Source organism: Pimephales promelas, chromosome 25, assembly GCF_988280905.1.
Source record: "Pimephales promelas chromosome 25, fPimPro1.hap1.1, whole genome shotgun sequence".
In the NCBI taxonomy this organism is placed as follows: Eukaryota; Metazoa; Chordata; class Actinopteri; order Cypriniformes; family Leuciscidae; genus Pimephales; species Pimephales promelas.
Window position 1 is genome coordinate 13,273,661 of NC_142793.1, and position 24,367 is coordinate 13,298,027.

The 24,367-nt window shown below is 37.3% G+C and overlaps 1 protein-coding gene across 1 annotated transcript; it reads left to right on the plus strand.

Moving 5' to 3' along the window:
* The first annotated feature begins 2,950 nt into the window (after nt 1-2,950).
* LOC120468214 (uncharacterized) lies at nt 2,951-6,505 on the plus strand. Its single transcript, XM_039656888.2, has 4 exons — nt 2,951-3,217; nt 3,322-3,515; nt 5,533-5,724; nt 5,811-6,505. The coding sequence occupies exons 2-4, from the start codon at nt 3,326-3,328 to the stop codon at nt 6,119-6,121; spliced, it is 693 nt and encodes a 230-aa protein (XP_039512822.2). The 5' UTR covers nt 2,951-3,217; nt 3,322-3,325; the 3' UTR covers nt 6,122-6,505.
* Nucleotides 6,506-24,367: the final 17,862 nt, after the last annotated feature.

The following is a 24,367-nucleotide window of genomic DNA, read 5'->3' on the forward strand; positions in this document are numbered from 1 at the left end:
GGCAAAACCGATCTCTGCTCTGACAGAAAGCAAGCAACAGGAAACAACCATTTTTAGGGGTTTCCTGTGAGCCCACCTTGCTGGAGAGAGGAGAGCTGTTCTTTCCTGTGCCGTTTAGCTGTTGCCGTGACGACACAGGTCCGTCCACGGTCACTGTGGTTCAGCCTCTGGTGTCACCACTATGACAATAAAGTTAACTGAGGGACCGTTACACGCTACCGTTTTCAACTAAAAAATTTTGATGCATTTAGTTTTGTTTTTGTTTTTTTTGAAACTTAAACATTTTGAAAGTGCAAGTCTTTGTGTAAACAAACAAAACAAAAAAACGTAAATTTGTGAAAACTGCGACGCCATGTGCATGCATATATAGAGTACCGAAGTTTTGACGTCAATTTGTAGGCCAAAACGCGGAAGTGAGTTAGCATTTTAGCACTTCTGGTTCCCTCACCCTAACGTCTATAGCTGCGTCTGAAATCGAATACTTCCCTACTATATAGTTTGCGAAAAACAATACGCGATCAGAGTAGTATGTCCGAAATCATAGAATTCGAAAAACAGTAGGCGAAAAGTACCCGGATGACCTACTACTTCCGGCGAGATTCTGAAGTGCGCATACGACGGACACTTTACTATCCCATGATGCCATGGGACATGAGTTGTTGTAGTTATATTTGAAAATGGCGGAAACCGGAGACGTAATGTTAGAAGATAAACACAGACATAAATGCGTATCTCGCGTATCTATGATTCATTTATGTGTATTTATCGATGATAATATCATAAGCGAATAAATGGCTTTTTCCTTGCCAAAAATCTACGTTTGTCATTGTTCATAGAGGTTGTGTGTGTGTTTTATTAGGTACAATTTATTAGGTAAATAAATGTTATTTGTGAAATTCCCCAAAAAGACGTTTTTACGTCGGCTCGGACGACGTAAAAACGCAAATGACAACAGAAAGGAGAACTAAAAACCTCGCGAAGTTACAGTCACTGGAATGGACTCTTTAAATTTTCGCACTGCTGTGACCGCGTATGTCACGCGACAACAACATGGCGCATGTAGCACATCTGGACTCATTCATACTACCCGTATTCATACTATACAGAACAAACTTTTTTAACTGTCGCGAAGTACGTTCTTATTTAAAGGTGCCCTATACTGTAAAATTGAATTTATGTTGGCATAGTTAAGTAACAAGAGTTCAAACATCATTGTTTTCTCCTTCTTACTTAAATCTCGTTTTTGAAAAACACCCCTGAAAAACGGGCGAATCTCCACATAATACCGACTCTGACGTAAAAGTCGGGATCATTAATATGTATGACCCAAAATATTTGCATAATGCCAGCCCATGTTCAGTGACAGACGAGACAGAGCTGCGCAGTCGAAGCATGGCAGTTGATCAGTGTTCGGATCTACACACGAATACAAAAGTATATTTTAGTTCCTTCGTCCGAGCCTCTGAAGAAACAATGGATTAATTTTATTTTCTCTGGAAATTTTCGACCATTTCACCGACGACTTGTTTCCTCAACTTGCCAAGAGCTGGCCTCGGATCGAGCTGATGTGGTGTTCAAGTTCAGACAGGTAATCTTTCACTTTAAAATCGTATCAGTAAGTCAGGCCAGTGATTAAAAATCAACTTCACATCGTTTATTTTAGTAGGATGAAAAAAAAAATTTTTTTGGCTTCAACTTCTCAGCAAAGATGAATCTTTCCCCGTAGCGTAAGCTAGCTTACGCAATACTCGTTCCCTCATCTAGAGAGAACCGAGGTTACGTTAGGTAACCGATTCGTTACTCTGCACAACTAAACTCTAACGTTAACTGTATTTACATCATCGTGTCTGCTGCATTAGAGAGTAACGTTAGAGAGACTGCATTGCAATGATAAGATCTTCATTCTCGCGATCGACACACTCACTGTCCTTTGCTTGCTCAATCACAGCAACACTTTATGTGATGGGAATAGATCTAAATACTTCAAAAACATCTCACGATTCGTTAATCTCGATAGCTGTAATAGTAAAAACCTATAATAGCTGTAGTAAAATTATTCGAGAGAGTTTCACATGTCATACATAGCTATTTCATATGCAAGCATGTCAGCCAATCACAGCAGAGGCTGGTTACACACAGCAGACACGCCCCTTAAACAGAGTGTTCAAAGCAGAGGCTAAAATCTGGCTACAAAAAATGCCTTTTATTTCTAAATTATGACTATTTTTTATCTAAAAAATATACTAACATTATAAGGGCAACCCAGGAAACATTATAAAATAATAATAAAAAAAACAGTATAGGGCACCTTTAAATCACATGACAGTACACGATTTCAGACGCAGTCTATGGTTGGTTTTTTTTTTTTTTGTTAAACCGCCTGAAATAAGGTCTGTGGTGAACAAACCTCTAAATATTTTCATGTTTTGTTCAGTGACATAAAACACACCAGTTATAACCTACTTGTGGTTTTTTAAACTTTGCGTGAACGGGGATCGTTTTGACAACGCAAGGAAAAAACGTTTCCGTTTTTAGTACATCGCTGTGTAAACGTACCCTATTTTAGAATTGGTTATATATATTTACATTTATTCATTTAGCTGACGCTTTTATCCAAAGCGACTTACAATTGCTATATATGTAAGAGGTCATGTCTCTGGAGCAACTAGGGGTTAAGTGTCTTGCTCAGGGACACATTGGTGTCTCACAGTCAATTCGAACCTGGGTCTCTCACACCAAAGGCATGTGTCTTATCCACTGCCCCATCACCACCCCATATACACACACACGTGTTTGTGATGGTATCTGTTTCTTATAATCCAGTTCTGGATGTTTAATGCAAGTATAGTCAAATATAGGCTACATATTCTTCTCTGAGCACTGTAGACTGATTTATAAAATATCATTTTCACTTTCCAAACCTCACTGACTCACAGGGGTTTCTGGGGGAATTTAACCGCTCGCTCAACACTTTTGTGTGTGTGTTTATGCAAGGGGGAGTTTCCATTGCGAGTGGGTCTCCACTGTGGGCAGAGGGAAATCTTTACAGTCTCATATTACAGCATCGTGAGGGGGAAGTGAGAACGTGCCCTTACACCCTCATAAATCTCTTGTTTCTGACTCTCTCACTCATTTGATATTTGAACCTGATACAGTCAGTGTACTGTATGGAATCAAATCATTTGAACTCTTTTTAAAGACTTCACAGCCATTCAAGGTAAGGAAACCCATCAGCGATTAACAACTGTATTGTTTTGAGTTCAGTTTTCAACTTAGTTCAGTTAATATTATCTTCAATCATTATTTGTTTTTAATCATCAGAGCAATGCATGGACCAGAACTGGTGGACTCGAGGAGTCGTTTTCGATTTATTGAATCATGTCTTGGCTTGATGGGCTGTTTGTGTATCTGCTATGCTATCTGTACACCTCAATGGCTGGATGGCAGCGGTCTGTGGTCCTCGGGGAATGAGACCACGCCGGACAACTGCGGCTCCACCGATGACATTGCTAAAGGTGTGTGATGCGTCTGCTTTTCTCGCATACCTTTGGGAATGAAAGAGATTCACAAGTGTCATTCAATATACATATATATTTATTTATTTCTGGGCATATTTGATCTCGCATTAGGAAAGAAGTGAATCATGACTGTTACTAGCGCCCCCTCTAAAACCATATGTTCATGAAGCCTCTGAGGCTCTTTGGTCTAAATGCTCTTGGGGGACAGAAATATTTCTTTAGCCCTCATGTGGCTCACATTCATTTTATACAACTGCTTTGGATCTTAGAAACTTGAATTCACGTGACTTCTATAAAAGATAAATGGCTTTTTGGAGTCTAAAAATATCATACGGTCTGAATGATCATGGGGGCTGAAAGCTTTAGAGGAATTGTGTGGCATTTTTTGCAAGTTTTGACCTGCTGAGATGTACAGAGCAGCTAAATGAGAGGAATTGTGAAAACATCCTGGATTTTTCTGAAATTTCCAACGTTGATGTAAAATAATGGTATGGTTTTGTGTTGGAGGGGTTTCTACGCTTCGGTGGGCTGCAGCAGACAGGTCATGACATGCTGAACTCACAATATTTGCATGTTTTATTAGTTTGGTTTTCCCCTCAGTTCATTTCTTCTTCAGAACAGGACAATTGAAAAATGATGAAGGATGATGTTATGACTGATCAGTTCAGTTTTAAATGGTTTCACAATGTGATGTTCTTTAAGAGCACTCAATCTGAAATTACTTTCTTAAAGAAACAGTCAACATTTTGTCTTCCGTGGAACACAATGGGAAGTGTTTTGAAGAACGTTGTGAACTAAACAGCTTTATTTCAAGCTATTATTTCAAAGAATGTTTGTTTTGGTTCCCATTTCACTTCCAATAATTGTATTTGTCCCAATGGGAACCAAAACAAACATTCTTTTAAAATAGCTTTTGTGTTCAGCAGAAGAACAGGTTTGGAATGACACAAGGTTGACACAATGATAGCAAAAAGGCATGACTTAGTGCATTACTGTATCTTACATAGTATACATAGGTATCAATTTTTTACGTATATAGATTTAAGTATATGTTATAAGATATGTTGCATTAACATTACATAATATGAACTGTTCATAAATATAAATAAGTGTGTGTGCGTTTATATATAAATTATTGAATGTAATGTTAAAGGAGTAGTTCATTTAAAAAAAAAAAAAAAACTTTTGCTGATAATTTACTCACGCATGTCATCCAAGATATCCATGTCTTTCTTTCTTCAATGGAAAAGAAATTAAGGTTTTTGATGAAAACATTCCAGGATTTTCTCCATATAATGGACTTCAATGGGAACCAAACGGTTCATGGTCCAAATGAGAGTTTCAGTGCAAACTGTTCAAAGGGCTTTAAACGACACCAGACGATGAATAAGGGTCTTATCTAGCGAAATGATTGGTCATTTAAAAAATAAAGTAAAAAGTTTAAGTTTTATGCTCGTCTTGCTCTGTGGTGAGCGTTCGTGACTCTCCTGTTCAAACTCGTTCATCAAAATGAACAAATCTTTTTTCGAGACTCGAAGACTCCTAGATAAGACCATTCATCATCTGGTGTCGTTTAAAGCCCTTTGAAGCTGCGCTGAAACTCTCATTTGGACCTTGAACCGTTTGGTTCCCATTGCAGTCCATTATATGGAGAAAATGCTGGAATGTTTTCATCAAAAACCTTAATTTCTTTTCGACTGAATAAAGAAAGACATGGACATCTTGGATGACATGGGGGTGAGTAAATTATCAGCAAATTTTTTTTAAAAGTGAATTACTCCTTTAAGTCTTTTTTGTATTTAATTAATTAAATTATACACTTGGAGTCCATTCAGTGGAGAATCATCATCATAAAATAATTGAACCCATGTCTAAACTCAATAACGGTTTAGTTTCTGGACACTGTCGTCACTCAGATTCAGTGTTTGTATGAGGTACCCCCTTCCTTGGGGCCTAGTGAGCAGGTTATACCACATCCGCGGTATATTAAATGTGTTTTGGTCTTGTTCAACAGCTCTGGAGGCTGAGAGAGTGTTTGCTGTGGTCGCTTTCCTGATGTCTGTGAGCTCTGGAGTGCTGTGTCTCATGTTCGCCCTCTGCTGGACGTCTCAGACGGTGCGCTCCTATTCCAACACTCGCTCACTGCTGATGGCAGGCCAGGCGCTTGACCCGACCTCACTCCTACTTTTCACACTAGTACCTACAGGTCAGTATCTCCATATTTAGCTTTTGTTTTGCAATGTAATCCACATGTTTTTAACCTTCTCGCCATTTTCTTTTTCCTCCCCACAGGATTTTTCTTCTTTCTCAGCTGGATGCTTTTCACCCATCAGCATATTAGTGAGATCAGGGAGGACATCACTCGACTTGGACTGTCCTATTGGCTAGGAGTGGTGGGTTGGGGTTTGCTATTGGCTGTATTTCCTGTAGTCTTCCTGGCGGAGAAGTTTGTGGTTCCTGACATCCTGCCAGAGCTAATAAAGTCCACTGATATGTGGTGGAAGGCCCCGGAGGTTGCACACGCACGATCGCTTAGTGAAGGTTGCCCTCGTCCACAGCACAAGTCTCATCCTGACTTCAGGAGGTACATGTCAGTGCCTTGAACGAGAGGAAAGAGGTTGCAAGGAAATGCATAAGAGAAGAGACTCTGGTCTCGTTGGTCTTGTAGCCAAATATATGAGCAGAGCATATGTCTCAAAACGGGTGTCAAGGACCAGGATGAGAAGCCTGTAACTGTTCTCCAGGATATGGGACACAATGATACAGGATATATTAAGGTTCTGTGCTGGCTTTGGCAGTGGTTTCACAGATGTACTTGGACAAGGATGCTCCAAAATATGGTTTTTACACATCAGAGTTTATGATCGAAGTGTGAAACATAAAAGTTGAAAGGATCTTCAACCGATTATTTCTCCATAACTTTTCATAGTCGCCTGCAGTTGTCAAAATAAATCACGATTAACCTCATCTAACATAATATATAAATATATATATATGCATAATTAATTAATGAAATGTCAGTTATCTTTAAAAAAAAACACTAAATTTGTTTTCGCAAACCTATAATAAAGTGTTTCACATTCCGCGATACCTGATAACAAACAATAGTCAATAATAAACTGAATTATTATCATTACTGAAACATGTAAAAAAAAAGTAAGAATTATAAACGTTCTTCTATAGAATACAAGACGCACTTTAAAGATCCACCTTGTGTTTGATTTCATTTGCAAGTTGTCAGTTGTGATTGTTTAATTAGTGTTCTACGATATTACAGAATATCCTGATTCAAATAGTCTTTAAGCACTTTTATTCTGCTAACACTTAATGTGAGGGACTCCCAGGTGCTAATGCAGAATTCAACACTACTTCTTGGTGCTACAGTTTTTTTTAACAGATTTTTTTTTAATTTTCCATCTCTTTTCTTTAAAAAAAAAAAAGTGCTAACAATGCTCTGCACTGGTGGTGATAGTACAAAGAGCATCATGTCTTTATAAACTATTTTTTTTTGTACTTTATTTGTTTTTAATAAATGAAATGTATACATTAAGTTGAGTCCGTGTCCATCTGTCTGTCTGGTGGTGGGGTCAAACATCTGAGACTGTTAGAAGCAGCCATATTTTGGTTTTAAATACATTTTCTGATTTGTAAGCGTTTATCAATACATATATATATATATATATATATTTCAATTTAGCTTTAATTTATTTCTGTTTGTTTTTAGCAATTTTTGTAAATCAACCTAAACTTATTTAGTTAAGTTATTTATTAAAGTAGTTCACTTTAAAAAAAAACTTTTTTTGATAAGTTACTCACCCCCTTGTCATCCAAGATGTCCATGTCATTCTGTCTTCAGTTGAAAAGAAATTAAGTTTTTTGATGAAAACATTCCAGGATTTTTCTCCATATAATGGACTTGTAACCAAACGGTTCAAGGTTTATCAAAATGAACAAATCTTTTTGCGTGTCATTTGGTTCATTCAACGAACGAAATGAACGAATTGACTCAGGAAAAGATTCGTTCATTTTGATGAACGAGTTTTGAACAGGAGAGTCACGAACGCGTATTACAGAACAGAGAAAGGCGACAGTTTGAGCTTATAAAACTTAAACTTTGTTTTTTTTTTTTTAAATGAGTGATCGTTTCGCTTGATAAAACCCTTATTCATCGTCTGGAATCGTTTAAAGCCCTTAGAACAGTTTGCTGTTAGCAAGTCTTTTGGACCTTGAACCGTTTGGTTACCAGTAAAGTGCATTATATGGAGAAAAATCCTGGATCCTTCATTTCTTTTCGACTGAAGAAAGAAAGACATGGACATCTTGGATGACATGGGGGTGAGTAAATTATCAGCAAAAGTTGTTTTTTTAAAGTGAACTACTCCTTTAAAGCAAATGTCTTATTTTATTTAAGCTTCATTTTTATTTGTATTGAATTTCTATTAATTTTTTTCGAATCCACATGTTTCTACTAAAATAAGCTAATTTATGACATTGACCATGTGACTCTTTTGGACCGCATTGTTTGCGGATCATAATTCATACAGTGAACATCAGTTATGTTCTAAGGTCATGCCCTCTGTCATTACCCTTTTCATTATCATGGAGACTAAAAAACAAGATGGAGAGGATCCCACCCACGTCGAGATGAATAAATTGGAGGTGTTAATTGTGCATCAATCAGTTGCGGGTCTAATTAAAAGGCAGTTCTGTCCTTTTAGCAGTGCTTAATGAGTTTATTATTAAAACCACAGAGAATTGTTTTTTTAATTTACTATCAGGAAAGCGATTAATTGGCCCTCAAAACACAACTCAAATGTTCTTGAAGGTTGTGACGCCGGGAGATTGAGACTGAGAGCACACCGGTTGACTCCGAAGGGAGTATGAAAGCAGCTGTGTGTGGAAGGTGTGTGTTCTGGATGCAAGAAGCCACTTAAATGATCGTTTGAGGAGAATCTGAGTGCAGTGCAACTGTCAGAGCAGAGGAACTCGCTGTCCACAATGCTGACATGCAGGTGTGCTCTTTTTCTGCAGTGCAGTCAACGCTTTTAAGTGTTATTGCTTGTTCCCAGGCTGGGACCTCTTTTTCCACTTAAAAGACAACTTTAACCTGGCCTTAAGTGTCCCCATTGGTCAGGGCGGCAAACTGTTCAAAATTAAAGGAGTAGTTCACTTTTTAAAAAACTTTTGCTGATAATTTACTCATCCCCATGTCATTCAAAATATCCATGTCGTTCTTTTTTCAGTCAAAAAGAAATTGAGGTTTTTGATGAAAATAGTCCAGGATTTTTCTCCATTTAATGGACTTTACTGGTAACCAAACGGTTCAAGGTCCCAAAGACAGTTTTAGTGCAAACTGTTCAAAAGGCTTTAAACGATTCCAGACGATGAACAAGGGTCTTATCAAGCGAAACGATCGCTCATTTTTTTAAAAAAAAAAACAAAGTTTAAGTTTAAAACAGATTAAAACAAAAAACAAAGTTTAAGTTTTATAAGCTCAAATGGTCGCCTTGCTCTGTTCTGTGATGCGCGTTCATGACTCTCCTGTTCGAACTATTTTATCAAAATGAACGAATCTTTTTTCGTGTCATTTGGTTGATTCAACGAACGAAATGAACGAATTGATTCGGGAAAAGATTCGTTAATTTTGATGAACGAGCACACGCTGCTGTTTTTAACTCTATACATAAACTGTCACAAACTCTTCCATGGCAAACAGATGTTATGAGAAATATTGATTTAAAAAAAAAACATGCATACTGTTGGAAAAGGTATTGGCATACTATTTGTAATTATGATTTGGAACACACCAGTTCTGATCTTGCTTGTGTACTATTAAGAGAAGTGTGCTAGTTGGGACATACCCATTGGTTTACAGTAATATCACTATGTTCCATTTGACTCGTAAATCAGAATTTCCAACTTGGACAAGTTTAAGTAGTGAAGTCAGTCACGAATCACTTTTTCTTTTTGTTAAAGTTTCCTTCATTGTTGTTATCGTTTAAAACTTAAATTGTTGTGCCTCTTTAGCTGATGACACAAATCCCTTACTTTTCAGGCCTGTTCTTCAAAATTACATGGCTCCATTATATGGCTCCCTATTTCATGATCAATCAGTTTCAAATGGATAAAATAAAAAGGCCTAATATAAGGATTTCACACTCTGCTATGATAAAATCTAGGCTATTTAGCAAACATTTGCATCTGAAACACAGTTATTGAGCTCCTCTGTTAGTACTAATAAGTGCTAGCAATGCCATTGTGTTTATGTCGGTTTTCTGAGATTTCAAGTAGGAATATCTCAGATCTGACTTTAAATGGAATACAGCAAATCGCTAATGGTGCTTTGCAGTAATTAGTTTAATTAAACTGAGTGATTGCAGTAGGCTACATTGATAGTATTATTATTAGAATCATTCTAGTTCTATAAACATTTGTCAACAAATCAAATATACCCGTGTTATCTGCTTGTAAACCGAACTCCGCTCGGTAATTGGTTGGAGGCGGACATTTTAAAGCCAGTGGGATTGATTGGCAGTTAGGCCACGCCCACTCGCGCCGCATGTGTTGCTACGTGAGGCCTCAGCCCTGGCGACACTCTTCATATCAATTAAAGCCCAATTAGGGAGCCATGTTCAGCTAATTATGCTACGCTTCACATTCCCAGAATAAAGTGAGCGTGTGTTTACTGAGATAAATAAATAAAGACACAGGCTGCCAAGGCGATCCGACCTTAATCAGATTTTCAGTGCTTTCTCTCTCCCTCTGTGTGTGTGTGTTTATTATTTCTACTCTGTGCTCGAAACAGGTGTAATTATATGACATCACCATTTGGTGACAGTGTTGTAACGTGCCTTGTGAAAAGGGACCAATTCCCTGTCTCATTTCTTCCTATTTGAAGAATAATGAAATCAAGAAGGTTAGGCTATTTCATGCAGAGAGGTTGTTTGCTTGTATGTGTATGAGTAGTGAAAGAGAAAAAAAGTGTGCCTACACCTGTGGACTGCTTCATCTGTTCAGACAAGCACATTTTGACAAAATGTCACCTAAAATACTGACAGTGTTCAGTATTCTGGAATATAATAAATAATAAATATTCATTAGCTTTTTATAAAATGTTTTCAGCCTTGTGTAATTGGACTTTTATAAAAAAAAATTATTACCAGGCATGCTTTCAGCTTTAAGCACAAAGAGTCAAACAATAAGAGAGAGACAGCCGATTCTTGATAAATTGGTAAAAAATTGGCATGATTGAGAGATGAGGGAAACCCTGATATGACAGAGGAGATGCGTGTAAAATAGGATAAAATTAATGGAGTATCACCTTAAATTTGGAATATATTTGACAACCTGTCTCCCAGCAGGTCCTTGTTCCCCCACTAAGATGGACTTTGAAGTACAATTTACTTACTTGCAAAAATCCTCTTGTCTTTCTTAACAGATTGTGTGCGAGATGAGCTAGTTTTTCCACTTCGTGTCCTTGCTAATGGTTAATCTTATCTAGCCTTTCAATCTATGCCTGTGAGACTGGCCCCTACATTGGTCATTTTTATGACTTGTCTTATGTAAGGTGTCAGGCTGATCATCTACACCACTAACAGCTGTTATTGATCATCCTCGTTTCTTTTTAGCACACTAAAGCTTTATTATCTGCAAGTGGGGAGATAGAGAGAGAGCTTTGGGATTGAGCTGGGACTATTCCACCAAATCTAAAATCTCAATACGTTACGGTCCTCAATCTGTCTCCTGAATTTTTTTATCATCAGGGGAGTAGCTCTTGCACACTTTTAGCTAATAGTTATTTACAATAATTAAAACAATAGTTATGCCAGCAATTTGTTTACAATTGTGAACTTGATGAGAAAATGTGAGTAGCAAGACTCAATGTCACAATGCTAGTTACAGTAGTTGCTTATGTGTTAAAATGTTTGTTAGGCTACTTGCTTATATTTTAGCATGTAAGTCTGACACACCTCTTTACAAATAGCTACATGATTTAAATTATCATTCATATCCGTATCGCTGCACAAATGAACGGTTAATGTTGGAAGTTAGCAATTAGCAATTAGCTATGATTGCTCTAGCACTACTAGCTAACAGTAATCGTGAGAGTTTTAAAGACGTGACTTTTTGTTTTGTTTTGATGAGCGAGTACGCTGAGGTCGGTACAAAGACGTTTCTACCTAGAAATGCTGATTAAGGATTTAACCTCCGTCCACTGACAACTGCTTGTATTAAAAGGATCTAAATCAGCTTCCTGGTACATATTTTCAGTGCTGGCAGTATTTTCTTTTATAGGCTTTTTGATGGGAACGAAGCATCCTGACACAGCAGAAAAGCTTTCTGAAATGTGTAACTTTGCCAATAAATTGAAGTTCAGGCCTATCATTGTCACATGGTCTCAGGAAAAAGAAAGACATGGTCAGAAGAACTAGCTCTTATCCAGTATGTTTTCCTCTTCCTTATCTTGAAATGAGTAGATTTTCAGTAGAAAATGTGTTGCTAATGTAGCAGTGATTTTTAGCATGTTGCTATGCATTGTGTTGCTTGTTGGTTAAACATAAATATAGACACAAATCTTGATTCAACTCAGTGCAAAGGTTACAGCCCTGTTGTATATACTTGGTATGCTTTTTTGTATTGTTGTTGTGCTAACAAACCTTAGCGCTTAATAGGGCATTTGAATTCAATTAAATGCTAATCTTATTTGCGTTTCTAGTTATAAACATTTCATCTGTTTAGCTCACAGAGACATTTTTGTGACTCTTGAAACTGTTGTAAAAAAACTGAGGCTAAGGTTTATGCTAATACCCACTATAGCACTAAAGATACAACGTTGTTGTGTTATGAAGTGCTGACACATTTTTAGGGATGCAGTTTGGCATGAAAGCAAGCTCATGTTGTTAAATCAAGCTTAAGTAGAAGCTGACAGAAAGCTAGTGGTAATGAAAATGCAACTTTGTCGTGTTATGAATTGCTATAACGTATAGCTAAATGCTGTCTGTTGCTTAAAGTTTTTAGTGTACGCCTATGGCAGTCAGATGCTAAACCCCAATTATACTGCTAAGAATACTTTGTGTTCTGAATTGCTATGATGTACGAAGCAGACAATTTACGCTAAAGGTCACAACGACTTTAAAAGCTTTGTTGTCTTGACGTACTATAGCCTATACCCAGATAGCAGACTGACATTGAATCAACGTGGAAATATGACATCGAAACAACGTTGATCTGACATTGTTTTGCTCATCGAATTAACGTTGAACCAACGTCAGACGCGTCATTCTTTCAAAACTAACGGAAAATCAACTTGAAATCAACGCGTTGTTTCAACGTTATGAAAGCAAACCAATTTTCGATTTCATTTAGCTTTGAAGAATGCCGCGTCTGACGTTGGTTCAACGTTAATTCGATGAGCAAATCAACGTTGTTTCAATGTCATGAGAGACGTCGTTTCCACGTTGATTCAATATCAGTTTGCTATCTGGGTAATCAAGCTTGATTAGCGTAAAAGCAGACAGATTAAAACAGCGATTATACCACTTAAAATGCAACTGTTTTATGTTATGAATTGCAATGATGTATGCAAGCTTGCTTAGTCTAAAAGCAGAGTTTATGCTAAGAATGCAATTCTGTTATGTTAAATTGTTCTGACACATTTCAGAATAACACCGTGTGAAATCAAACTTGCACAGCTAGCGTTAGCATTCATGTTTCACGATTAATGTTCCAGTATACTGTACATCCAAAAAGGCTTGTGAATTTCTTCGAGTTGTAGTAGTTGCTATGATTAGCTAAGATTGTAGCCTATGTGTTTTGACTCATCCACAAGCATGTGGATACAGGATAAATCAGAGCTGTGTGCCATTTGACACTCTTGTGCTAACCTCAGCTACTCTCTCAGTTGTTTTGTGTGTTTCCATTCTGAGTCAGCCTACTTCAAGATTGTCTGTTGCTAATTGTGAAGGACAGCTTCATGACAGAGAGTGGGCGCTGTGGGGCGCATCTGCGGCAGATGAGTGTATGAGCATGTGGGTGTGTTTTGAAATGTGCATTGCTGATAATCAGCTCAATAGCGAAGAGAGAGTATAGCTTTGTACTACGTGTCACTCGTCTGCTTTACGTCTGTTTGACTGCGAGGTTTTGACGTTTTTACCCAGCAAACACAGAATGCTGCTCCCCTAATGTTAGTATTTGATTTCTGGGTTTTTTTTCTGTTGTAGTTTTTTTTGAGAACCATTCTAGGAATCATTCTTTTTATCAATTTTTCTAGCAACGCAATACTCATTCCCATAATCTCAGGGTACCGAGGTTACGTTAGTCACCCGAGTATTTTACTGGTGTACTGACTATCATTCATTTATCTCTGTATTGAATAATTACTTATAATCAATATGAAAGTAAATAGGATTTCTGAGAGATTTGACACACTTATTGAAGTGAACCTAACCCTAATCAAGAAATTCTTGTGTTTACGGACCAAAAGAAGCATGTCCCGCTAAAAAGATACGTCCTCGCTACTCGAAAAAACGATTTGTTCATTTTGATGAACGAGTTCGAACAGGAGAGTCACGAACACTCATCACAGAACAGAGCAAGGCGAGCATTTGTGCTAATAAAACTTTAACTTTTTTTATTTATTTTTTAAATGACCAAACGCTTTGCTTCATAAGACCCTTATTCATCGTCTGGAATCATTTAAAGCCCTTTCAACAGTTTGCAGTTTGCACTGAAACTCTCATTTGGACCTTGAACCGTTTGGTTCCCAATGAAGTCCATTATATGGAGAAAAATGCTGGAATGTTTTCATCAAAACCTTAATTTCTTTTCGACTGAAGAAAGAAAGACATGGACATCTTGGATGACATGGGGGTGAGTAAATTATCAGCAAAAGTTTTACGTTTTTTAAAAGTGAACTACTCCTTTAAAGAACAGTCTGGGAACATTTGAATAACGTACAATAAACCAAAAACTGTTTCCGTTAAGAAAATTTTCCTGGCTAACCAAAAACAGACCTTAAAAAAGAACGTTGGGAACCAAAAATTGTGAGCTGGTTGCTCATTCCAAACACAATATTGTCAACTCGCTTCATTTCAGAGGCTTGGAGACATGTGTTTTTTATCAAACAGGCAATGCTAATCAAACAGACAGGCTAGGGTAAGGCAAGCGACAAATCTTGTCAACCGTGATAGTGAATAAAAGGATTTGATTTGTAGTAGTGTAGCCAGAGATGATGTCAACTTGACTCTGAGAGTGGCTGCAACATGGCCAGCACACACTCCTGGCGTTACATACCCATGCCTACAACCACGCAAACATGTATACTGTTGATTATCGTCCACCGTTGTGTCAGCTGTGTCACTTTGGTCTGATCTCGGAAGATGCTTACCCCAAATCAAATCTATTTCAGCCACCTATTTTTGAAAAAACAACTCACTCTTTCCTCCTTTATCCATCAGCTTAGTGGAAGAGAATGAAAAGCCATTTTTATTAGAACAATGCGCTCCCCAGGGGGCCGAGAGAGGAAACGGGGAAATGTAGAGAAGAAAGTGGGAGACCGAAAGGGGAAGAATTGTTTCCTTCCATCATTACAGTAAGTGTCTCATTTTGCAGTGTGGTTGGAACAGGAAGCATCGCTTCAATAATTGTACCACTGTCAGCAATGTGGCGTCACGACAAACTCGCCATGATTCATCAGTCCTCTGAACTCATACAATACCATCCCCAAGACAAAGTCCCTATGAACAAATGTGACAAACTTTATATTTTTATATTACTACACTTTTTTTCTCCCCAATGTAACTCTCTTACATTTGCAGATTTTATTTTATTTTTATATTTTAAACTTGCTTACAATTAACTATTTATGTAATCAATAGTTATACTTCAAACTTTATATCACAGTTAGCTTTTATTTATTTGTTGTTTGTTCTTTTAACACTTTTTATACTCTAATTCTCTGAGGTGGAAACAGACTTTTTTGGGGGAAATAATTTGCCTAAAATACTAATTTGTGTCTTTTCATACTCAAACACTACTTTTTTTCCCTTTTTTTTTTTAAATGTCAAGGTCAAATTACCTAAGCGGCTATATACAGTAACTTTATAGTGCTATATGCTCTTTTTGCATGTCTCATTTTTATTTCTCTATTTTTAGATTGATGCATAAATGAGAACTGAGCAACGTTTGAGCGATGATATCTTCCTCTGGGGTGCCACAAAGCGGCCCATTCCTGATTCCTTCACCCAGCATCTGCTCGGCTTCTCCGTCTCTGATCGACTGCCACGCCGTACCCATCAGCGGCCGCCATATGCTATCCCAGCGGCCATCTCTTGCTGTAAACAAACAATATATTTTGACAGATGCTCACTTGCTTCGATCTCAGGCCCTGCCTGACCGTATCGCGGTGCTCTGGACACAGTTCTGTGCTCTGACAGGTGGACCCTCACCCCTCCTTCCTCCAGTATAATTACAGCGCGAATAGATTTAAAGATCAGACTGTTTAAGGTGGCCCTGAATTAACAGCTGTCAGGGGGTCTATTGTCTTCATGGCTGCGGTGTGACACCAACGCCTCTGAAAAGGCCACAGCAAGCCTGCCATTTCTCATAATAGAATTTTAGTTAAAGGACAGGAAAATAATAAGCGGACTTAATCGCGGAAAGCGGACGTCGTTTGTCACTCCCGCAGAATCAACTTTGGAGGGACAAACGAGGTTCATTCGCGATGACAAGACAGGGCTGCTCTTTTCATCTTTTTATTCTCACACACAGACACCCGGAACACAAAGACAGCTGTTTAGTATCGGTCTAACTCTTAGAAGGAAAGGTTCTATATAGAACCTTAAAAGGTTCTAAAGCGCTACATATTTGGAACCCAAATATGTGAATGATCACAAAATTCAATATATGTGGGTTAAAAAATGTAATTAATCAATATCAGACGTGCCATTTCAATATCAGACGTCACGTGAGCAGTGCCATTTCAGTTTTTATCCTCCAAAATCAGCATGATTAAAATGTGATATTAAGTTACTACAACAGTTTAATAAACAATCATTTAATTGCATACAACAAAATGTTGCAGAATAATGTAAAATATGAATGAATAATAGCCTTTAAAGAACCTTTGTGCCAAAAGGGTTCTTTCTTCTCATTATAGAACCTTTTTTTAGCATTAAATATCCTTTGCACTGTAAAAAATATTGATGGTTTAACTTAAAAAAAATTAATTAAAATTTTAAGTTGATTGAACTGGAAAAAGTGAGTTAATACAATGAAGGAGAATGATTTAATCATCAGAAACTCACAATTATATGTTATCTGAACTAAATAAATTATTTAAGTTGATTTGACAAAAGAAAATATGTTGTGATAACAAATCTTGAAAATATTTTTTTACAGTGTGGAGTTGAGTAAAGAACCCTATGCTACATATATAGAACCCTTTTTTCTAAGAGAGGGTTTGGAAAGGTATAGAAAAGTATGGAATTTCATATCGGTAATTTCCAAGTCTGGAAAAAAGTATGGAAAAAAGTATGGAACAAATATTTGCATTTCTAGACTCACTGTAAAAAAAATATTTTCAAGATTTGTTATCACAAGATTTTTTCTTTTGTCAAATCAACTTAAATAATTTATTTAGTTCAGATAACTTATTATTTTGAGTTTCTGATGATTAAATCAAACTCACTTTTTCCAGTTCAATCAACTTAACATTTTAAGGCAACCAGGTTACTTATTTTTTTAAGTTAATCCAATATTACCCCTGTTTCATTTTTTTTCTGAGAGAAAATTAAGAATTTAATGAAAATAAATCTATCACACAAGATTTGAAGAGTTCAGATGCAAAAGCCTCTAAGTGCCATTTGAAATTTTCTTCTAGAATGATAATTTTTATCAAACTTGTATATTTAAGCTCAGTAATTTCACTTAAATTGCAATGAAGATTACCTATTAATTGTAATTTAAGTGAAATTACTGAACTTAAATATACAAGCTTGATAAAAATGATCATTCTAGAAGAAAATTTCAAATGGCACTTAGAGGCTTTTGCATCTGAACTCTTCATTTGTGTTTTTATGGCAATTGTTTAGTGATTGTCAAATACGATAAAACAAATTCAAGGTTTTTCATTATGCAAAAATACTGTATTACAGAGCCTCTAAAAGTATCGTTGCAACAAAACGAAAAATATATACAGACAGAGAAACCATTAAACTCAGTATATATGACAATTCTCGCTGAGCCACCTATTGCGCCATCAGCCCATTTCACGGTGTGGTTTCTTGGCTGCCACAGAGTATGCGTTAAAGCAGATCTGTGGTCTTGAAATATGACATACTGCCTCTACGAAAGCCAGATTTTGAACGCCTTTTTACAGCACTCGTCTTTTTTATAGATCCTTGAACTTGCCAGTGCACACAGTTGTATTGTGCCATCAGCCCATTTCATGTCATGGTTTTTCTGCCACCGCAGAGGATGCATTAAATTGGATGTTAGCCCTTGATATTAGAGGCACTACCCTATAAGGAAAGCCAAATTTGAACAAATAGATCTCTAATTAATGTGCATCCATGCTCTTGTTTGCTTACTAGATGGCAGTGATCCACAAAGGAAATAGCTTATAGTATAAATAAAACTAGAAACTGTATTGTGTAAGCATGCAAAAAATTTCCTGAATAGTTTCTCAAGGGCATAAGAAGTTTCTCTTGAGCATGCAAAAGTCGAGACCCTGAAAAAAAAATATATATTTAATATTGTTCTGCCTGTATATCTGTCAGATTTCATTGTGTGCTGATCAAGTCAAAATCCGGCAGTTTCAATGTTCACTTTTCTAAGCTTTTCTATTTCAGAAGGCCAGCTGTGTAAACCAGCATTCGTTTGGAATAAAAAGCTCTCTGACAGAGTGTAAAGAAGCAATGATTAAACACAAACCCAGTCGGAGAAGAGACTTTTGTGGGGCTGCGAGTCTCCAGCGGCTGTCTGATCCTGCGCCTCGCTCGGGGGAGGGGGGAAGCAGATTTAATTAAATCAGAATTAAAGAGCATTGTTATTTTGATTGAAGACACCCGATTCCTTTCCCTCCACTCTCTCTTTCGCCTTCCTACTGTCCCGGATTGACGTTTGTCGTTGAAGGTTTACTGCATCTGGTGATCTCCTGAGCACACACGCAAACACATGCAGGTCTTACTACATGTTTGAGGAACTCAAGCGCCATCTTCTCTGCTGTAGATTGAGTCTAATTCTGGATTATTGGATAATGAGAAAAGCCTATACGACACACAGGCCGGCACAATGTTGGAAGTTAATTAAATTTCGGTAGAGTGACAGAAAAGAACCTGACAGAACCTGAAGGCAACATCGGCCAGACAGAAACAATGGCATGTCTGCTTTTTCCAGGCCCCGGCTACATGGCGTGAGAGAGGCCCTTCAGAACAGATAGACAGACGGAGAGAAAAAGAAGGATGGAAGGACAGTAATGAATAGTGTGTGTCCTGATAATTGCATTAATGATTATTAGGCAGAGCTCAGGGGAAGGTGATGAGAGAGAGAGAGGGGGAGAGTTTCTGTCAGCTAACTTTGACTAATGGCTGTTCACTCGTGGCCACTGCTTGGAATATTAATTTACAAAATAAACTTTAAGGAAGCAGAGAGGGAAAAAAGAGGAAAAGAAGGTCTGTGAAGAATTATTTTGTTTAACCCCTTGAAACAGGGTTAAATCCACTTTGGAAAAAAAAAACACTTTTTATATACATTTTACTGTACATGTTTTTACATATTTTAATTGCATGACATTATTGCAAGGGTACTTTAAGTATGAGTTTTAATAATGAGTGTTTTCTAGAACCACTCGATTCAATTGTCAAAATAATTTCTATTTTCAAACAGTAAGTCAGATATTCCCAGAGAAAGATAGTTCCCTTTTTGAGAACATCACTTTGTATTGTTGTAGCATTCCCACAGACAGGTGCTCGGTTGGCACAGGGAATGGAATATCACAACATGACTGCATACAGCTAAGCTCTACATTAGCGACTATTGTGAGTTTTAATTGTGAAACTGTGACTGTCTGAATATGCCTGGATTTTTTTTATTTTTTTTGCCAACAGAATGTACCAGCAGGGGCTAAGGGCTAGGCTAACTAGCTAGACATGCAAAACATTTCCCCCAAAATTATCATGTTTTTTTTGTTTTGTTTGTTTTTTATCATGGTCAATTATCATCCAACATTTCAGTAGTCGGTACTAACACCAGTAAAATTTACCAGTATATTTCACCATATTCTGACTAACTTATTAGTATTGGCCGTTGTCGTAGTATTGGCTCGGTTAGCACAGGTACTGGAATCACCTACAGCTAAGCTCTACATTAGCAACTATTGTGAGTTTTTATTGTGAAATTGTGACTGTCTGAATATGCTTGGATGGCCAATATATATATATATATATATATTTGCCAACAGAATGTACCAGCAGGTGCTAAGGGCTAGGCTAACTAGCTAAACATTTCCCCTAAAATTATCATGGTTATCATTGTTCACACATTTCAGTAGTCGATAGTACTAACACCAGTAAAAGTTACCAGTAAATATTTCAGCGTATTCTGACTAACTTACTTACTATTATTGGCCGTTGTCGTAGTATTGGCTCGGTTAGCACAGGTAATGTAATATGACCACAAGACTGCATAGAGCTAAGCTCTACATAAGAGTTTTTATTATGAAATTGTGACTTTCTGAATATGCTTGGATGGCCAATATACATACATACATATATATATATATATATATATATATATATATATATATATATATATATATATTGTGAATGTACCAGCAGGGGCTAAGGGCTAGGCTAACTAGCTAGACATGCTAAACATTTCCCCCAAAATTATCATGGTTATCATTGTTCCAACATTTCAGTAGTCGGTACTAACACCGGTAAAATTTACCAGTAAATATTTCAGCGTATTCTGAATCTGACTAACTTACTTACTTGATTGGCCGTTGCAATGTGCTCAACAGGTATGACTGTGATTGGCTACAATGTTTAACGCTTGTAAACACGCTGTTAATGGAAACCTTTGTCCCTCAGAGTCAGAGTGCGCTCAAACAAACACGTCTAGCAGCGCCTATCAACGGGTATACCGAATATTCCCGTTTTTTATTTATTTATTTTTTGTACTGTCTGAAACTGGTAGTACCGCAATTTTTAAAAACCCTACAAACAAGTAGCTTACCGAAAAGGCATGCTATTTTATAATAGCAATATGCTTTGTTAGTAGTGGAGCTATACTTCCTAACTGCATGCCATCATGGAATTGGTGTTTACTCTGTGAAGACAGTGAGTTATCCGATAAAGATGCCGCTTGATGGAAAAATGGCCACCTCACGTCATAAAAACATCACATAAATGTCAGAGAACGATAATCTGTTTAAAAAAAGATTAGTGCCCTTTAAAAGATAGGTGTGTCAATGATCCACCTTCCTACTCAAATAAAGTGTTTTGATTGGTGTGGAGTTCGATTTTGCCCTCTGCGTTGACACCCACGTCTTTGACCCCACATTCCAGGTGTCCCCTCACATGGTGATAACAGCACCTCAACAACTTATCCCCTAAAACTCACACATGCAGTGGAGAATAAACACCCTGCTTAATGCCAGGTGGCTGTCAACTGAAGACATTTTTCACATAAATCAAACTGCCATTGGGCTTATCAATAACAAGTCAATTAGCAGGCGGAGAGAGCCGTGGATCTCTAGGGGTCACCGCTTGTTTGTTAGATGGACATCTGCAGCTCTGTTTGCTTCGTCATGGCAACAGACCTACAGTTTCTCTCTGTGTTTCTCATTCTTTCTGTCTCAGTTTGTCTCGTTCTTTAGGTTTGTGAAGACTGCTTTAAAGGGATAGTTCACTTTGAAATTAATTTTTGGTATGTTTTAGCTTACCTCAAGGGCATCCAAGATGTAGGCGTCTTTGTTTCCGCAGTATTTTCAATTTTGATATTTTAGGTCAAACTGTTCTTGTCTGTCAGTCATATAATGCAGGTCTATGGTCACCACCTCAAAGAGCATGCACAGAAAAGTCCAGATTAAACATGATTTAATGACTCGTAAACGTTAGTACACATTGATGGCCTAAGACACGAAACGAGCGGTTTGTGCGAGAAAACGAACAGTATTTATATCGTTTTTACCTCTTGCAATCACAGTCACATCCAAGCACTCTGAAAGCAAGGGCGCCTCTATCTGCGCAAGCGCTGGAAAGTGATCTCTCGCGCGTGTACGTCACTCATTGTTTACACAGAGATTTCAGAAGTGTTATCCTTCACTGTGAAGATCTAAACATTTAGATATACAGGATATTGCAATGGAAGACGATTTCGATATATCAACAGACAACATTGATTTTTTTTTGCATCCGCGCAAGAGATCACTTCCGGCGCTTTCAGAGCAGACCGAAGCACCCAAGCCTTCAGATCACTTGGACGTGGCTGTGGTTACAAGAGGTAAAAACGATATAAATACTGTTAGTTTTCTCACACAAACCACTCGTTTCGTGTCTTAGGCCATCAATGTGTACTTACATTTGCGAGTCATTAAATCGTGTTTAATTTAGACTTCTCTGTGCATGCTCTTTGAGGTGGTGACCATAGACCTACATTATATGACTGACAGACAAGAACGGTTTGACCTAAAAATATCAAAATTGAAACTACTGTGGAAACAAAGTCACCTACATCCTGGATGCCCTGGAGGTATAAGCTAAAACATATCAAAAATGAATTTCAAAGTGAACTATCCCTTTAAAGTGCAAAAATTCACCTGAAATTAAAATTCTGTTATTTACTCACCCTCACGTTGTTCCAAACCTGTTTTACTTTCTCTTCATTAAAACACAAAAATTGCATGTGCTTTTGTTTTTCTCACTTTTTTTGTTTAATAGTGTGAATCACCTTCCAATTTCTTTTTACATGAAAGACATTCAGCAAAATACCTCTTTTGTAGGCTATTCTTCAAAAGAAAGAATGTCATACAGGTTTGGAACAACATGAGGGTGAGCAAATGATGACAGATTATATCAATAAACATGCACACACATGACCTTTATCGTGATCAATCAATTTTTTTTTCAGTGTTTTCAAATGTTTTTCAAGCCCTTAAGGAATCTCTGTGAAGAATGAAGGAGCACTTGTAAAAACTGGTATTTTCAATGACCTTTCTAATTTTCCTCAGTTTATAGACTTGGCTATTATAATTTGGCCGAAAGCAAACTCTTTTGCATAAAAATGACTTTCCGTCCCTTTATTACTCACAATAATGAGGTTTTATTTATTTCCTCATGTCTTTTTTGTTCCTTCTCTTTGTCTGTTCGTCCATTTGAGTGCATTTAAATATTTATTTATTTCTCATATTAATGTGTGTAGTATTATATGAGTCATAATATGTTTGTTGCAACCATGTTATAGAATGACCTATAATTTATGATGTTTTCTCTTTGTTTGGTTTGCAGAAGTTGTGACTCTCAGATGAGACAGGCCACCCAATGCTTGAGGCACTCGGTGACTATTTAATGACTAGTCTGTCTGAAGTCCTGACACAATAGCACCTAAAATGCACAGGACCAAGTACATCATAACTCTTCTGCAACACCCTTGCTTTATTTATCAACGAATAAATCAATTTCAGCTAATGACACCAACACAGTTCATAATGGGACTGCAACAAGGCCCACGTGTAGAGTTAATGTTCATTAAAGGGATACTCCACTTTTTTTTGAAATACGCTCATCTTACAACTCCAACTGTTTTACCTTTTTTTGAATCCATTCAGCCGATCTCCGGTTCTGGCGGTACCACTTTTAGCATAGCTTAGCATACATCATTGAAGTGGACAAGACCATTAGCATTTCAAAAAAATTGTTTCGATGTTCGATATTTCGATATTTTTCCTATTTAAAACTTGACTCTTTTATAGTTACATCGTGCACTAAAACAGACGGAAAATGTAAAGTTGTGATTTTCTAGGCTGATATGACTAGGAACTATACTCTCATTCCTGCATAATAATCAGGAAACTTCATTGTCGCACCATGAGTTCAGCAGGCATAATGTTATGACGCAGCACCTGAAAATAGTGCCCAGCTTCCAACGTGACCGGGACTAATGCTGCGTTCACGTGCTATGGAAAATATGATATTTTCCACTTGTGAACTAGTATTTACCAGTGTGTTGCGTTCAAGTGCTTTTGTTGTCGTAATGTGGTAAAAAGATGGAGATTATCAGACCTGTTATTTAGCTAAAACTGTTTTAGATTGCTTAAGTCATCTGCAACAGCAAGAAAATGATTTATCAAATCTCAAAAGGTAAATAATATGCTGTAGCCTTTATTTTCTAGATCATGAATAGTATATATTTTTACCATTCACAACTCTCGAGGTGCTCTCTGCCATTTTGAAAAGATCAAAGGTTATCTCATCTCGGCTTCTTGTCCATCAAAATATTCTACGAGTTCCCCAGTGGAAAATACCACATGAGGGGGTGTTCATGTGCATTTTCCACGTCGGCTTTTGGTATTTACCATAATTACTATAGCACATGAACGCAGCATAAGTTTGTGTAGTCATCGCGCCTGCGGCACTCATGGTACGACAGTGAAGTGTCTTGAATATTACGCAGGAATGAGAGTATAGTTCCTTGCATATCAGCCTAGAAAATCGCAACTTTACATTTTCCGTCTGTTTTAGAGCACGATGTAACAATAGAAGAGTCAAGTTTTAAATAGGAAAAATATCGAAACACTTTAGTAATTTTTTTGCGAGAAATGCTAATGGTCTTGTCCACTTCAATGATGT